Genomic DNA, 18,041 nt, shown 5'->3' with positions numbered 1-18,041 from the left:
GACCAAAGACAGTGAGGGAAGAAGGGAAAATCTAGGTCAGAGCGACTCGGGTCATTCAGAGCGAAGGAGCTCTTCGTTCCCAAGTGACAAGTGCTGTAGGTTCTCATCACAAATAGGTCCTGGGGAACAAGGCTACGCCCTATCACGTGACTTCCTGATGGAAAATAGGATGTGGGCTCCAGGGCCAGACTCTCTGGGTTCAGTTCTACTTACTGTGACTTATGTCTCTTAAGCTTCTGTTTTCCCAGAAAAAGTACCTATCTTTACATACCTGCCATAGGAATGAAAGGAGAACTCACACAAAGAGTCACAGGCGCAGGGGCCCCTGGGCAGCTCAGTCGGTGGAGCATCCAACTTCGACTCAGGTCGTGATCTCGCGGTTCACACGTTCAAGCCCCACATTGGGCTCTGTGCTGACAGCTCAGAAACTGGGGCCTGCTTCGGATTCTGTGTCTCTCTTTCTCTCTCTCTCTCTCTCTCTCTCTCTCTCTTCCCCTCCCCATGCTCACGCTCTCTCTTTCTCTCTCAGAAATGAATAAACATTAAAAAAAATTAAAAAAAAAAAAAGAGTCACAGGCACATAGCAGGTAACCAAACTAGATGACTTCCCATGAGGCTTGACTTCGTAGAAAGCTAGAACCTGGGTAACCCAAGACCTAGATGACTAGCAGCTGGTGGTATGTTACCTTCCTGCAATCTTTTGCTACCTAGCTCGCGAGGAAAGCCCAAGAGGGGAACCACACTGGCTTCATGCGTGAGCGACCCGTGTGAAGAGCCACAGATACAGAACTGTGGCCGTGCCAGCGGGGAGGCACAGGGGCCTCCACCAGGAAAGCGGAGACACCAGACCCATATTCTCAAACGACAGAAGAGGTGAATCTGCTCCCCTGGGTGAACTATAAGGGAACGGCGACAAGCACACCGGGGGCCTGTCATGGGGAACGGGCCATGGGGACACACACAGGGGCCATGGCGTGATCTGAACGGCAATACCCAAAGCCCTGACAGAGCGAGGAGCTCATCTGAGGTTTCTACACTGTGATCGACACGAGAGCATCCAGGCCTGCTGGCTGCCAGTCCAGAGATCTCCCTATTGACCCCCAACAATCCAGAAACATCCCTGCAACACATTTCCTCCGGGTATACGGTCTTACCCCCCTCACTTCATAAGTATTCCTATGACTCGCCAATTAAAACTCTTTCCCAAGCTAACTATGGTCTCCCTAGACCAGAAGTGTTACAAAACAGCACATCACCATCTCCAGAGGCTACCTGGGATAAATGTGCAAAACCTTGCAGGCACGGCCCCCTCCCTCCTCAAGTCTGCTTGCTTTCCTGCACAACTCCCTCCTCCTTACTGGCTGGGAAGCTGGCCCTTCTGCCCATAGTTCGGCAGCAGTGGGGCTCACAGGCCAGGCTGTCTGGAAACCATTCTTTCAGTGACGTGGCTGCAGGCCAGCAAAGGGCCTGAGAATCCACCCTACCCAGAGTTACAGGCTCAGTAGGTGCGGGCGAACGGGACGTGGCATTTTCAGAATGAGCCCCGAGGGCTAGGAGACACGGAAAAAGTGGGAGAGATAGGGAGCCGGGTGACCACTCCCTGGTCTCTGGATGGTAAGAACTTAATTCCGTGCTTTACTTCAAGCTCAAAGTTCCAGTGGGCACCGCTCTCAGACTCAGGTTTTGGCAGAAGGACGGGGCCACCCCACTGTGTTCGCATCGCTATGCTAGCTCTGACAGCAAAGCAAATATAATGACAGCCCTTGCCTAGGTCTCTGGCTCAAAATTCATGCTGTCTGCACGTCTCCCTGCCTCTAGCCGGTGCCTATTCCCGGGACCGTGGGCAAGGCATCTGATCTCTCTGAGCGTCAATTTACTCATCTGCGAAATCGAAGTACCAGTCTTAACTTCTTCGCATTGGTTTTATAAGGATCAGGTAAGCTTAGACATTAAAGCGCTTGGAAAATTATCACGTGCCATGTGTAGCTCTAATAAATTCCAAGGTCCACGCGGTCCAGTCTCTGGACAGAGCTGAAGTCAGATGCACAGCTGAACACTCAAAATGAATTACATGGGGATTCCAGTCTTTAGTTGCACCCGTCAAAGAACATTACCGTCGATCCGATTCATAAGTCCCGGGAACACATTCATTTCCCAGACGCCCTGCACCTCAAAGCTGCACAAGAGCCGCTCACCCTCCCAAGCCCTACATGCCTGTCTGCAGCCCTTCCGGCTTTTCTTTCTCTCCCTCACCCTCCTCTTCTTCCTATCAGTTCTTCAACGGGCAGCTCGCCTTAGGCCCATTTACACACTTTCGGCTCAACCGTACCATCTTCTAGAAGGGAAGCCTGGCAACTTGCACGTTTTCTTTCCACCTTTCAGTTCTAGCTCTCTCCATCCAAATTCCATGGTTTGCATGAAAAACCCTGGGAACAGGAGGCCAAGGGCACCGCCAATCCTTAGAGGAAGAGGCAAAATCAGCAAAGTAGAATTTTCGAGGTAGAGCCAGGGTAGGGGATGGGACACATGTTAGCAAATCTTGACCCTGCAGAAAAAATAGTTCCCAGGATATTAGACGGATCACTTGGAAGAAACATGATTCCATGGCTGAATCAGTTTGAGAAATGCTGGGTTAAACAGAGTTCAAGGGCTTCTCTCGAACTTTAGGGCTTCCCAACAAATTCAAAGAGGATATTTTTAACACGAAACGTTTTGGACGGTAAGTATTTTACAGGAGACATTTTAGGAAACTCTGATTTTGTCTCTCCTCACTTTATAGACAAGGAAGCCGAGACCCACATAACATCTCTCGGGCTTCCAGCAGAGCGGGGACTAAACCCCGGGTTTCCAACACCAGTTTTGTGTGTTAAATTCCTGGAGAAATGACAGGAAAAGCATCTCCCGAATGGCCAAAGCTGCATTTACTCAAGCATCAAGGTTACCACACCAAAATAATTGCCCAGGACAACCAGCTTCCCACAGAAAGTCTAAACTAGATTCCGCATGTCGTGATTTATAGGCCCCTGACCGACACACAGAATTATGGTGAAAAGTCACGTAAATAAACGGCCATGCCTCTTTCCCGCCGCACACCGAGGGGAGCATCACTCCTGGTGCTATCTACCTGTCCCGATCCAGAGCCCTCATCCAGTGGCCGAGCTCTTCCCGGCTGTCTCCATGTCAGAGGACAAAACTCAGATAAAACGAAAGAATCTCGTTACGCAGGAGCACTGACGGACTGCTCAGATGGCTCCCCTGTGCTGCGCATGCAAACAGCCACGTCAGTTCTTGCCTCTCAACAGTGGCCAACGGTGGGGGGACTCCTCTGGTTCCGTCAGAGGAAAACAAAAACAATGACCGATGACTGCTCATTTACCTTCTTCTTGGATTTAAAGACGTTACACCTGAAGATATTGCTGGCACCATCTCGGGCGATATAGCTGAAGATCTTCAGGTCTTGGGAATCATGAGAGACGTAGAAGATCCTACAGAGAGAGCAACAGAAAAACGCACTGAAGGTGGCATTAGGGTCAAACCCCCAACCAGGGAACCTGTGTTCAAGGACACGCTGGCTTCTTCCTACCAGAGCCACAATGCAGGTGGCACTTTCACCAGGACACTGGTGAAACAGTGACACGACGCTGGGGGACCTCCACATCTAGAAGAGCGGGCATGGGTAGGGGACGGACCCCACGCTGTCACCAGGCCGCAAATCTGTGCTGGTAACTTGTGTGCTAGAGGGACAAAAATTGTTGCCATCCTCATCAGAGCAATCAACCTGCATCTAACCCACGGAAACGGGGGCAAGTTTCCGGATACCTGTTCCTAGTTGTCTCCCAACGAGGAGACTTGGGAGCCGGCAATGTCGGCCACGCCTGCAGAGACGAAGACGCTCAGTCTCGTTACCGTTAAGTCCCTCAGTGGTAGTGACCTCACCTCCCGTCCTCTCTGGGTAGTGACCTCACCCCCACGGCCTCCGTGTGTTCACTCTGCTGTTCCCCCCCCCCCCCCGCCCAACCAGCATGCACACTGTGGGCCGGGCGCTATCCCAGCCCAGATACATAAAGGCGGCAGGACGCCCTAAACTCTCAGACCTCATGTACAGATCTCCACAATGAAACAGAAACCGAGTGCTCTGAGGAAAAACGGGCAGAGTAAGGGACAGAGCGCGGCGGGGGCTGCTGTTTTAGCCAGGGAGGCCGCAGGGCCAGCACGAAGGCGCCACGGAGAGCCAGAGGCCTGGGTGTGAGGGAACCACCGGGGCAAATGCGGTGCAGGAAGTGGGAACGGCAAATACGAAAGCCCAGTGGCATTCAGAAGGTGCTAGAAGTGTTCAGGGAATGGCCAGAGGTCAGTGTGGCTCAAGTGGAGGGATGTGCTGACAGGGTCATCCAAGCAGCCAGAGGCCAGAACATGGCAGGGTGTTGGGCAGGGGGGGGGGTGCCCTGAAGGGTGGAGCTTGCTTTCCAGGTGAGGTGAAAAACCACTGGAGGCTTCTGAGCGGAGGACTGACTCCCCGACGCTCTGAACGGAAGGATCTCTCTGGGTGCCGGGCGCCAGAGGGGAGGCAGAGGGGAAGCCGGGGAAAGTCATAAGCAAGGCCGTGATGGCTGAGGCCACAGCGGGCCTGGACAGGGTGCCACCCGGCCCGCCGGGTCCCAGCGCTGCTGGCATGGGGCAGGGGAGGGAAGCAGACGGGGTACATCAGTGGCACCCATCTTGGGAGATCCAAGGAGAGGATCGCTCCAGACAAACGCTTCCAGGGCCGCATCATTGCCATAAAACACCTCTTCCTCAGTAACAACTCCCATCCAAGGATTTAACAAGTCCATCCGTTCTGGTGTATGTCAGGGCCGAGTACTTGGCAGATAGAGAACAGGATTTAGAGTCGTACCCTCAACTTCACCACTTATGAGGCAAAAGCCACGTAACCCTCAGAGGCCGTTACATGTAAAACGGGCCCATTCGTTCTTTATACCTCATGGGCTTACCTGGAAGATGAAATAATGGGCAAAGTGCCTTTGTACTTCTCACTGATACGGTCTCTCAACGGCCTTTTTACCGAGATTCTCGCCAAGGACTCCAAGAAGCCCGGGAGGGGCGCTCAGAAGAAAAGTGGATACGGAGACGAACAATCCTGGCAAGAGCGCCAAGTTCACCTTGGGGAGCCACTCCTCTGCTCACTGTGCTAGAAGTCAAGTCAGTACATCTCGCGTGTCCACCCAGTGTGAATGGCACAGACTAGACGTGCCGATGTTTAACGCGGCTTCCGAGAAAGAGAGTGGTCAACCGACTTCTGTAACTCAGCACCTTCCGCCTGAAACCCAGGCCCACCTGGCAATCCTAGAAATCCCCTCCTTTTCTTATTGTTTAAAGTTTTAGTCACTTGAGAGAGAGAGAGAGTGCACACAAGCTGCAGAGAGGCAGAGAGAGAGAGAATCCCAAGCAGGCGCCTCCCTGTCAGTACAGAGCCCGTCGTGGGGCACAATCCCACAAACCGTGAGATCATGACCCAAGCCAAGACCAAGAGTCAGACGCTTAACCAACTGAGCCAACCGGGTGTCCCCACAGACCTCTCTCTTGAACATCTCAAAGCTCCTCAAATTTATCGTGCCCCCCCACCGAATTAATCATCATCCTCGCAATTCTCCCAGCATCGATACTTTCCTTCTCCCGGGAACCATCTTGATGAGGAAGACTGGATCCACTGAAGCCAGAAGCCTGCACCACACCCTTGACCCCCTTCCTTGTTCTCCATTATCTGTTGCTCATGACCAAGTTCTTTGTAGCCCGTCTCCTCAATACGGCTTAGGAATGTATCTCCTTCGTCTCTACGGTACTGCCTTAGTTCACAGATCCTTCTTTCTCACCTGGGTTTTTAAACAAAAAAATTTTTTCTTAATGTGTATTTTTATTTTTGAGAGAGACAGAGACAGAATGTGAGTGGGTTAGGGGCAGAGACAGAGGGAGACACAGAATCCGAAGCAGGCTCCAGGCTGTCAGCACAGAGCCCGACGCGGGGCTCAAACTCACAAGCTTTGAGGTCACGGCCTGAGCCGAAGTCGGACGTTCTACCGACTGAGCCAGCCAGGCGCCCCTCACCTGGATTTTTGCAACCCATCTAGTGTCTCTCTCTGCTTCCTAGCTCACCTATGGCCAAACCATTCTCTACACAGCTAGCAAACTGGGATAATCGGAAACACATCTCATTATTTCCCTCTAAAAACCACTCAAAGGTTTCCGACTTCCCTCAGAATAAAGTCCGATCCCCTCAGCATGGAGTATCCACCTTCCTGGTCTTCTCTCTCTCCAGAGCCCTGACCTACATAGCCCTCCGGAACTAGTCATGTACACCCACCTGCCGTTGCCACTGCGGTGACACCCTTGGCATCCTTCAAGACTTGGTTCAGAGACACCTTCCTGCCCACCCCGCCCCCCAAATATCATTGGGCTGCTGAACCCTCTTGGGCTCACCGCTACCACAGCACATCTGTCACACGATGCTATTTAGGCTCGAGCTCCTTAAAGGAAAAAGGACTACATCCTGGTGGCCCCCGTGCCAGCGTGGCAACTGGCACATAGAAAGTTCCCTTGGGGCGCCTGGGTGGCGCAGTCGGTTGAGCGTCTGACTTCAGCCAGGTCACGATCTCGCGGTCCGTGAGTTCGAGCCCCGCGTCAGGCTCTGGGCTGATGGCTCAGAGCCTGGAGCCTGTTTCCGATTCTGTGCCTCCCTCTCTCTCTGCCCCTCCCCCATTCATGCTCTGTCTCTCTCTGTCCCAAAAATAAATAAAAACGTTGGGAAAAAAAAATTAAAAAAAAAAAAAAAAAGAAAGTTCCTAATGCCAGCTGAGGAGGGAGAGAAGCATCCATGCTGCCATTAACGAGCACCCACGACGTAGTCTGTCTGGTGATTCGCTCCCCGTCCGCTGGAAGGAAAGTCGGTCGGTTCAGCTGTGTCCTACATAAAACTCCTTCCATTTCTGAGTTTTTAATTATTACGGAATGCCCTAAGGACAGAGAAGTAGATCTAAAGCTGAGAAGGCGATATGAGTGTGGAGAGGCATGCCAACAGGACACAGACGGGGACGGCGGCCAGGAACGGCGGGAAACACAGGTTACCTTTCCCTTGACGGACAAAGCCCCTTTCCAGAAACCGTGAGGACAGCCTGTGTGGGGAGGCAGTCTCTGCGGACTGGAGCTCTCTGGAGAGGGTTCTGTGACGTCTGAGTGCAGAAACTTAACGTACCGTTGCAAACAGAACCACCTCTGGCGAACCAAAACGTCAGCTAGTTAGAACTCAGAAAAGCATCTGCCGACACAATCGAGGGGCACGTGCGACCTCGTTCGCCACGTAACGCCGCAGGTCCAAAATTCCGGATCTAGAAACATATTCCACGAACTCTTATTTCTCTATACCTTGGCGTGTGTTGGGGGCGGGGGAGAAGTCTGGGGCAGTTTTGATCCTGCTTCCAAAACGTACCTCCAAAAAAAGTACTTCCCAAAAAAGTACGTCAATTTTCTCAACTTTCAGTGTAATCGCCAAGGGCAGGATATCAGAGTCTGCATACTGTAACAACGAGTGCTAAGGTTTTGTGAGGTTTTGTTCCTTCCCCCTTTGAATTTCTGTTTATTTTCAGATACACACAGAATCAGAATTTTCACCTCCTACTGGAACTGTTATGGTATCAAGCCACAGCGATAAACTTTTCTACAGATTGTTATACCCATAAACTTATGATAAATGACTGAAACATAAAAAGTACCGTGGACAAACTGGATTGGGAGCTTATCCGGGAGCTCAGGCGGATGGAGTGATAAAGAACCGCCAGACCCACCATCAATAACCCCCCTTCTCTTTGACTATGAATCTAAAGTAAACTTGTTCCTCTTAAGATCACAGGAGAAAAAAAATCAAACATAGAAAGACACCTGTGTGGTCGTCAGGCCTGGTTCCAACCCAGGGTCCTGCCACTCAGGATTTGTCGGCAACGGGCAATTCGCTCCCTGACGGAATAGTCTCTTTTTGGGAGCTTCTCATCACTTGGGAATTTTCACACAGGTTGGAAATCGACCAACAGGATGCCTGAGCGGCTGAGCGGCTGACTCTCGATATTGGCTCAGATCATGATCGAATCCTGCACTGGGCTCTGTGCTGAGTGTGGAGTCTACTTAAGATTCTCTCTCGGGGCACCCGGGTGGCTCAGTCACTTAAGTGTCCGACTTTGGCTCAGGTCATGATCTTGCAGTTCATGAGTTCGAGCCCCGCGTTGGGCTCTGTGCCGACAGCTCGGAGCCTGGAGCCTGCTTCCGATTCTGTGTCTCCTTGTCTCTCTGCCCCTCCCCCGCTTGCACTCTGTCTCTCTCACTCTCTCTCTCTCTCTCAAAAATGAATGTTAAAAAATAAATAAATAAAGATTCTTTCTCCCCCTCTGTCCCTCTCCCCCGCTTGTGTGCTCTAAAATAAAATTTAAAAAAAGAGCGAGAGAGAGAGAAAGAAATCTACTACCAGGAATAGAGCGGAGGGGACTGGTTGAAAATGCTGGCCCTGGTGTGGGACGGACCTGATTTTAGGCCCAGACTCTGCCACTCGCTAGTGGGTGATATCCGGGCATGATCTCCCCGTGGTTCTTCGCCAGCGAAGCAGGTTTGATCGCAGGGCTGCACCTCACCCCCCCGGGTTTACAGAGCAAATGCCTGCAGCGAGAGGAGCCTACAGCAAGCGGTTAGCAAACAGGACCGGCGACCGGCTCCCGGCTCCCGTCACTTCCACACCACTGCCCTGGCTCCCCGCCGTGGGGCCTTAGAGACCAGGCCCGTCTTTCCTCCAAAGGGCAACCTCTTGAACACCCGGGAGCTACCTCTTCTCTCAACAGTGCTTGAAAGGGCGCATTTTCATCCCTCACTGCTCAGGCAGGCCTGCCCTGGGGGCCGCGGGGGCAGAAAGATCTGGGTTCAAGCCTTAGCGTTTCCAACCTCCCAGCTGTTCACCTCCGGCAAAGGGCTCAGTCGACACAACCCTTTCCTTCCTGAACAGGGAAAGTAATAATCTCTTCACGGGATGAGGGATGAGAAAAACACATCCCCACATTTAACACAACGCCCAACACATGTGCTTGCCCGGTAAGGAGGACCTCCCTCTTCCCTGTGCACCTTTGTGCCTTCCGGGACCGCTCCCCAAGCAGTTCACAGAGCTGAGTCACGTTCCTGAAGGGATGTGAACATCACCGAGCGCACTTGGAGAACTATTTTCCACGCCCCAGAATGGAATTTCTAGCAAAGCGTCTCCAAGGGTGGCTTTTTATTTGGTTACAGCCTCTCGCTGCTGCTTCTGCTTTGTGATCTCTTCTACAAGTTCACTAGTGTGTAGTCCCTGGACCCACACTTCTCCCCTTTCTACAAAGTGGGATGTTCTTACCCTGGTCATCTTCTCACATCTATGACCCACGAATGTACAGACTCATTCATTAGGACCCCGAGGCGCAGACACACTTAAAGGAGGGACGCCTTTTTTTTTTTCTTTTTAACATTTATTTATTATTGAAAGACAGAGTCAGAGCGTGAGCAGGGGAGAGGCAGAGAGAGAGGGAGACCCAGAATCCGAAGCAGGCTCCAGGCTCTGAGCTGTCAGCACAGAGCCCGACGCGGGGCTCGAACTCACCAACCCTGAGATCGTGACCTGAGCCGAAGGAGGACGCTTAACCAACTGAGCCACCCAGGCGCCCCAGGAGGGACACCTTTTTCTTCATGGTTTTTAAACGTTCTATTTTTTTTAAGTTCTAGAGTTCCTAGTTTGAAGATCAGATAGTTCTCCACTGAAGGAAAAAAAAAAAAGAGTTAGAAAAATGGAATGGGGGTGGGGGGATGCCTGGGTGACTCAGCCCGTTAAGCATCAGACTGTTGATCTCAGCTCAGGTCTTGATCTCAGAGTCATGAGTTCAAGCCCCATGTTGGGCTTCGCGTAGAGTGAGGAGCCTCCTTAAAAACAAACAAACGAACGTTTACCTCTGATATTTTCACTGCAGCCATGACTTTAATATACGGGTATTTCCCCTTTCACTGTTGTTCTCTGACTCCTGCCCCGTCCCCACTCGCTCCTCCCCTCCGTGTGTTAGGATGGGACCAAGTGACCTGTAAGGTTTCCCCTCTGGTGTTTCAATGTGTGGAGACCTCTTCATTGTAATTGTGTTCGAAGACGGGAAGAGGAAAGGTGGGGATGTACACTGAGGCTTGGGAGCCTCCCCTCATCGTGTGCCACGGTCCCCTGAGCCTTTTCTCTCATCCTCAGCCTTTTCCAAGGGCTCGCCGCACCCAGACGTTCAGCGCTCTCAGCAATGGCCGCTCCCTGCCTACCACACTGTGTACTTTTTAAGGAATGCTATATAAAAATCTGGGTAGCCACATGATTTTCCTTCATGGCCTTGCCTTTTTGGGACCAACTGGAATCACTTATGTCGCCCTTCTGTCTTCAAGTGCTCGTCCCTTACGGCCACTCAGTCTCTGGCTTACTGTCACCACCTTCTCTGAATATCATGGCCTCTAAGAAATGACGTGGCCGCGCCCCCAGGTGCTAATGCTGTGCCCGCTGCCCTCATCTCCATGGGGACTGCGCCTGCTGACTTTGGAGCCTACTAGCTACAGGGAATGCAAAAAGTCAAGAGTAGGGCTTCCTGAGTCTATGTCGATGCTCCCCCTCATCTGAGACCCACAGACGCGGAGCCCCCTTCCTCCCCAAGGGCCCCCACACCTCCTCCTGCTTACAGGAGGGGAGGCCTGCCGGGTGGGTCTCACTAGCCGGCCTGGGGCCTGCCACAGAACAACAGCACAGAACCCCAGGGCAGAGGGTCTAGACCCGGCATGGAGCCCGGGGCACAATTTTTTCCTTCTCTCCTAAGCCTTGAAATGAGCACACAAATATCTTTCCGAGTGGTTGTCAAGTTGTGGGATGGGCAAATCCTGAGAGTGGGTGAGACAGGGCACGGGCAGATCTTCTGCAACCATAAGGTGCTGTACAAATACTTTTAGACCGTGAAGGTGCAAATGGGAGAGCAAAGAGAAATCGTCACCGTTCCCCAATATCATCATCTCTTGGGGTGTGTGTATGGGGGAGGGGATCTCCAGCTGGAAAGCAGCATAGGTTTTTCTCTTGAGGTCCCCCAAGTCTGGGCATTCCTAACCCCAAAGACACCCCAAAAGGACAAAGGGAAATGAACTTGACTACAAAGCTACCAAGTGACGTACGGATGGCAGAGACAGAATCCACTGGGGTCATCCCCGTCTGCTTCTCTTTTTAAGATTTTTTTTTAAGTAATCTCCACACCCAATATGGGGCTTGAACCTACAACCCCGAGATCAAGAGCCGCATGCTCTACTGACTGACCCAGCCAGGCACCCCAGTGGGGTGCCCCAAGGCAAAAACCTCTGGAAAAGGACCAAGCACGACGTGAAAAGAGCAGAGGACAGAAAACAGAATCGTCCTGCTGCGTCACACCAGCCGCGTGGAGAGACGGTCCCGGGAAAAGCCAGCCTGACCCCTGCCCACGGGAGTAAGATTCCCCCAAGCAGCCCAGCCGCCCACGCCCAAACCAGTGCGCCATCCTCCGAGGGCCTGGGGGGGAGTTTGAGAAGAGACGGTAGTTTGGAGAGAGCCCCCCAACGCTTTGCTGATGGGACCACATGAGAATCCAGGGCAGTGAGTGCCCCCCTCCAGCCCCTGCCTCTTACCCGAGTACTGGCATGTCCCCCTCTGCCCGCCCGGCCCCGCGGCACTCACACGCTTCCAAGCTCCCGTCCCTGGTCGCCACACTTTTTCCAGGCCTCTTCTTTCTTTCTTTTTTAAATGCTTATTTTTGAGAGAGAGAGAGAGACAGAGTGCGAGCGGAGGAGGGGCAGAGGGGGCGGGAGAGGGAGACACCGAGTCCGAAGCAGGCTCCAGGCTCCCAGCTGTCAGCACAGAGCCCGACGTGGGGCTCGAACTCATGAACCGTGAGATCATGCCCTGAGCCCAAGTCAGACGCTCAATCCACGGAGCCACCCGGGTGCCCCCGCCCAGGCCTCTCATTTCTAATGTAATCTTTAGATAAATCTGACGTTCATGGTGATCATTTCTCTCTTCTCACCGCTTTGGTCTGATTACCTTTTCCTCTCGCTGGATTTCCAGGACTCTATCCCTTCAGTTGGTTTTCTTTTATTAGAAGTTACTTCAGTTTCTGTCTTTTTCATCCCTCATGTTAGCCGTTCTTGACGTGAGGACTGCCTCCCTCAGACGTTTCCTCAGGCCGCCATCTGGCGCGAAGGGACGGTGATGAGCTCACAAAACGGTGCCACAGTTCTTCGGGGAACTGATCTGCTTACATCACATCCGCCCTAGGTGCGTCCACGCTCTGAGTGTCGCCCTGCTGGGCCATCTTCACAGACCTGAGCCCCGACAGCGCGGTCTGGAGGAAGCCGGAGGTTCCCGGTCCAGGAGAGACCTCGAGAGCCATCTAGCCCATGTACTCAACCGCAGGCAGAGATTTGCAAACATCGGAGCGGATTTCTAAGGTTTCTTCAAGGAATTAAAGTATACGAATGTCTAAGTGATTAGTATGATCTACGGTGTACCTGGGGTAAGAAATGAGCAATCAACTGAGTTCTAAAATGCAGTGAGAGTCAGGCACATACGCATTGCTCTTTGGAAAGTCGAGTTAAGGCGCCCTTGCGGCCCGTCTCAGCAGTTAATGGATGTGTTAATTTCACAGCTGTTAAATTCTTTCTTCCGTCCCCGAAAATCTCCCCTGCTTTGCTCGAGTCGACCACAAACCATCACACAGCACTTTCTAAATGCCCAGCACCGCGATAAGCTCATTTCCTCTAGTTCAGTGCTTGACAGGCAGGCAAAAAACCAGGCCAGTGTCTCTTAGCCAAAACCCCTCCACACGCTTCGAGGCGAACTTCTCTCTGATGCTGGTAACTTCTCCAAAATAGCCGTCACCTGTCGTTGGCGTGCAAAAGCCAAGCTTCACACGGGTTGCCAATTGTCTCCCCTGTTCCCGCGTTTGTTGGCTGGGTTTACCCACGCGGTGTGTTCATGTCCTCTGGGGTCAGCTCAACCTTCCCACACTTCTGGGGATCCTCAGGCTTCCCGAAGACGTCTGTCTGCTCAGAGACGCAGCTCCCCTTCCAGAGCCAGAGAGCAGAGCGGAAAGCGGGGGGGGGGGGCTCCCCTATAAAGCTGTGTCTTCCTCTCCCTCCCCACAAAGAACTGATGTCCTTGCTTTCAAAACCGTGAACACTTCTCTTGTTCGAGTTGTGTGTTAAGAGATGAGTCACGCATAGGTCTTCCCAATGCGAACATCAATTACAGTCCATCGGAGGTTCACACCCTTCCTTCCCCACTCGCCTGTGCACCTTGAGACCCCCGTGATTTCCTGGAACAACAGAACAGAGCCACAAAGCCTCAGTGGAGGCCGCAGGCCCTTCTGCTACTCAGAGCCACTTACGACTCGGAGCCACAGATAGTCTCCTCAGCTGCAAACTGGCATAAGAGGCTCCCAGGACTGTCGTGCGAATCAAATGGAAGGATTTACGCACAGTGCCTGGCACTTAGTAGGTGCTCAAAAGACTTCACTAAATTGATCAGAGCACTTGCTAGTCTGCGGTGCGTCCCTCCTGTGCCAGGCTGTGCTCCAATCACTTTACGTGTAAAGTCTCCATTTCAGAGAGGAGGGAACAGAGGGGTTCCCCGACTTCCTCAAGGTCACGCAGAACTGGCCAGAAGGTATCTGTGTTCATTTCCCAGGGCTGTAATAAATCACCACATCGGGATGGTTTAAAACAACCATGATTTAATCTCTTAGTTTGGGCGTTCAGGAGGTAGAAATCAGGGTGTTGGCAAGGTTAGCTCCTTCCAGAGGCTCCGAGGGAGAATGCGTTCCACGCGTCTGTCCTGGCTTCCGGTGGCTGCCGGTGATCCTGGCATTCTCCGGCTTTCCGCTGCCTCCTTCACACGGCCGCCCGCCTTCTTTGTGTGTCCTCTGTGTTTCTTTCTCCCAAACCCCCGCTTCTTATGAGAGCATCAGTCACGAGATCTGGGACCCATCCTAATCCGCGATCTTAATTACATCCGCCAAGTCCCTCTTGCCAAATAAGGTCACAATCACAGGTATCAAGGGTTACGACTTGGACCCATCTTTTTGAGGGACACAACTTGACCTGCTCCGGTCTCTGAGCCAGAACCTGAACCTCAGCAATCTTAACCAGGTTCCTAATTTCTACGTCACCTGCGCGTCTCCTTGGCTGATTACAAACTGGCAAATGTCATTTGAATACTAGATTGTCATTATCTCTCCACCCAGCTAGAAGGGGGCGGTAGGGGACATTTATGCCACCCAGGAACTCTGAATCTCCCTCTTCCATTTAGCTTTCCACGTCCTCGATGCCTTCACACTCTCTATGGTTGCCCAAAACTCCATCCTCACGTGGGTCAGATTTCAGTGGACACTCGGGGGAGGGGTGCTCGGTTTCTCTGCTATCCCCGACTGCCCACCTTCCACCCAAGTTTCTTCAAATAGACCAACCCAGGAATTCAGATACTATAAATGTCAGAAGCTCACCCTAGTTTCTCCAAAGGCAGTCCTCAAATCACCCATCTGGAATTTCCTGGGATTCGTCCCCTAACACCCTCTGTCCCTCTAGTTCCGCATCCCCAGGCCTCTGGCTCAGCACATGGGAACTGCGTGTGCCCAACGGGAAACGAGGAGAGGGCACCCACCGCCCTTCCCGGGGCTCACAGCGCCTGGCTGGCACGACCAGGTACTTTTCTTTCCCCGAATGCTGCCACCTGCCTGCCTGCTTCTCCACCAGAGCAGACCTGACAACCCACCTCTCACACACACCCCGGGACGATTTATCCTAGGACAGCTCCCTCTCAGTCATGACTCAGTGTCTTTTTTTTTTTTTTTTTTTTTTTTTTTTTTTTAACTGCAAGGGACCACGTATCTTTACTTTCAGGCCACAAACAGATCTGGCGGGCCGGGGCAGGGGACTGACACAGTCTTGATCCCATTTCAACATCCAATCCCTTTTCAATGTTCTTTTCTTTTCACTTTTTTTTTTTTAAATGTTTATTTTTGAGAGATAAAGAGACAGAGCACCAGCAGGGAGAGGGCAGAGAGAGAGGGAGACAGAATCCGAAGCAGGCTCCAGACTCCGAGCTGTCAGCACAGAGCCTGATGCAGGGCTCCAACCCATGAACTGTGAGATCATGACCTGAGTTGAAGTCGGACGCTTAAGTGACTGAGCCCCAACTTCTATTTTCACTTTGGAAGTTTGGGGAAGCGGTGGGCTGGGAGGCTTGAGGAAGCCAGGTACGAGGGTAGGGGGATGTGAGAAGGTTGTAAAGAAAGAAGGGTCCTGGCTTGAGAATTCTTTTCTTCCTGCTGCAGGCCAGAAGCTCTCTCCTGCCCTTGTCTGTCTCCCCACTACCCAAGAGCAGCTCTTGAGGGGTCAGAGGGCCTTGGAGGTGGTTTGGCCTAATTTATCATCCTAAGAAACACATGTCTCACTCTACCCACTCCAACCCCGGCCCCACACCGCATTGTCTCGGGAGGCAGAACGGAGCCCGGTCCAGAGCCTGTCCTTGAGGAGCTCGGGGTGCTTGCTGGACAGTGGGGCGAGCACAGGGCGTGGAGCAGGGCACCGGGCACGTGTGCGACACGGAGCCCGCCTGCTCCCGGTAAGGGTGCATGGGGGGGGGGGTCTGCCGTCCGAGCAGCGCCTTGAGTATGTGCAAGGTGGCGGGGATGATGGAGGGGAACGCTGCAGCCTGGGTCCTGGCAGGAAACAGATCACTGGAGCCATCCAAGGTGAGCTTAGGGAGGGACTATTTACAAAGGCGAGGGCACCGTGCAGGGAAACCTGAGGGCAGCACGGGGCCCGAGGAGCTCTCGGCGCCCCAAGGCCTGAGGAGCAGGGCAGTGGGCGGCTGCCAGGACCCAGAGAGAGAACTGTGTGCCACCCGGCAGGAGCTCTTGTGAATGGAGGCGGGGAGAGGGCAGCCCACTGATGGTCCACACAGGCCAGCCTCTGTGGGCACCTGGCCCGGCGGCGGGTCTGGAGGAGCAAAGGAAAACCACCCATCAGACACAGAGGAAGGCAATCTGCACATAGAAAGGCACGGAGTCCTGACACAGCACGGTTTGCTTTGGCACCAGGAACAGGGGACATGCGAGGGACCAGCAGGAGACGGGAGCAGAGGGAGGTCAGGACCTGCTGCACAGAGCCCAGCTGTCACCTTGTGTGCTCATGGCACCGATGGGAATGACGTAGTTGGTAGTCACGGTGGTGGAGGGAAGGAGTCTGCAGGAGGACAGGAGAAGAAGGGAGGCCAAAAAGAGGCCACTGCGATATGGAAGGTCTGGGGGAAGAGGAAGAACCTGGACCGGGGCCCTGCCAGTCAAAGGAAGTGGACTCAAATGTCTGCTTCGCTGCTTCCCATTGTGAGACACTGGGGGAGTCTCCTAACCATCGAGTTTATTTTTCGCATCCACAAACATACAAACAGTCATGAGAATTAGACCGGGTGAGTCAGGTGCCAACCATAGGGCACGGTGATCAACACAGCCTGGACTTATGCAGTGCACATCCTGTGCAACCAGGCTGGTTGGCCCCGAGTCCAGGCAAGAAAAGCTGAAGGTCTATGTAAGGCAGCAACAGTGATGACGGGTAGCAGGATGTGGATTCCAGAGCCATTTCTCTGGATGCAGGGATAAGGAGGGGGAGGGAGAAGATCCTGAGTTGTTCGACTTGGCTGATGGGGGGTGTGGACTAAACACGAAGGAGGTCAAGGAGGTCGAAGGACGCAGGAGCAGCTGAGGGCACAGGGAAAGAAGGGTGTGGTTCCGCACATGTCAACAACCCTGAGGGGCCACCAGAGCACTCAGGTGGCCCTGCCTAGGAGACAAATGGGAACAAGGGATCAGGGGAGAGGCACAGACTTAGAAGCCACCAGGACAGAGGGTGGCAGTAGCTGTGGGAAATAGGAGATTCCCCCGGAGCAAGCAGAGAAGGAAGGGACGGGGTTCACTGAGAATCCTGTTAACAGCATTGATTGAAACTAAAGGCAGAAGAGGGGGAGTCAGCAAAAAACGAAAAACAAAAAAACAAAAAACCCCAAAAAACAGGAAAAGACCAGGAAATAAGAGGAACACAGGAATCCACCATGGATGCACGGGAGGAGAGAGTCTCCGGAGGGAGGAAAGGTCCACGGCATTCGGTGCTCTGGCGGGACCAAAGGGGACGAGGACGCAGAGTGAGCCACGGATTAGCAATGGAGACATCCCTGGTGACCTCAGCAGGGGCGATCTTGGCGCGGGGCACAGAAGCCCAAATATAAGGAGCTGAAAAACGAGTGGGGTTTTGGAAATACATGCGGAAAAGCGCAATCATGCCCAAGAGTCTGGCAGTGAAAGAACAAGATAAGAAGGGAGGCTTTGGGAGTAGCTTTTCTTTTCAGATGGCAAAACCTGAGCCTATTTATAGGCTAAAAAGGAAGAAACAAAACAGAAATAGCCTCAAGATCCAGGGGGAAATACAGGGAGAATGAGGTCTGGAGATCCAGGCCAGACGGCAGGAGACAGGGTCCAGGTGCAGAGCCAGTGGGGGAAGAGTCAAGTGCACACGGGACTCTGAGGCTGCCAGAGGTGGGCCGGTCCCGCCCCAGCTTGTCGCCCCCTCCTGTCGTAGGGTGGCTTCGCCCCCGCTCGGCAGAGGCAAGGCCGTCCTGACGTGCGCGTAGGAGTTGTCTGAGACAGAGGCTCAGTACGGTTTTTTTTAAGTCAAGTGTCCTGGTTAGAGCAAAGGCTGACTTAACTGCTCCCGCCTGCATTTTACCTGTATTCCCTCTCTTTCTGCAGGGCGAGGACGTCTCTCGGAGATGTGACGTGGATCCAGACGAGGCCAGAAAGAGCCGGCTACGTCTTCGTAGAGCAGAGACATGCACACATTCATCCTGGGGCGGACGGCCCGAGGGACGGGGCTCCCGGAAATTCACGGGGGCCGCGAGG

The 18,041-nt window shown here is 53.1% G+C and overlaps 1 protein-coding gene across 8 annotated transcripts in view; it reads right to left on the bottom strand.

Annotated features, from left to right (window-relative positions):
• The window catches only part of LOC112864763 (carboxyl-terminal PDZ ligand of neuronal nitric oxide synthase protein), a 285,246-nt gene that overhangs the window by 39,290 nt on the left and 227,915 nt on the right, over window positions 1-18,041 (bottom strand). For 7 of the 8 annotated variants that reach the window (XM_086693420.1, XM_086693421.1, XM_086693422.1 and 4 more), the window contains one exon: window positions 3,377-3,485. In XM_086693420.1, coding sequence (XP_086549546.1) covers window positions 3,377-3,485 — 109 coding nt within the window. Of the gene's footprint in view, window positions 1-3,376; window positions 3,486-12,133; window positions 14,825-18,041 lie in introns of those variants that run through there. The other variant, XM_086693426.1, reaches the window with a different exon arrangement.

This window comes from Puma concolor, chromosome E4 (genome assembly GCF_028749965.1).
Source record: "Puma concolor isolate L17-30 chromosome E4, mPumCon1.1.hap2, whole genome shotgun sequence".
Classification (NCBI taxonomy): domain Eukaryota; kingdom Metazoa; phylum Chordata; class Mammalia; order Carnivora; family Felidae; genus Puma; species Puma concolor.
Note: the sequence above shows the minus strand (reverse complement) of the source record. Positions and strands in the feature narration are given on the sequence as shown.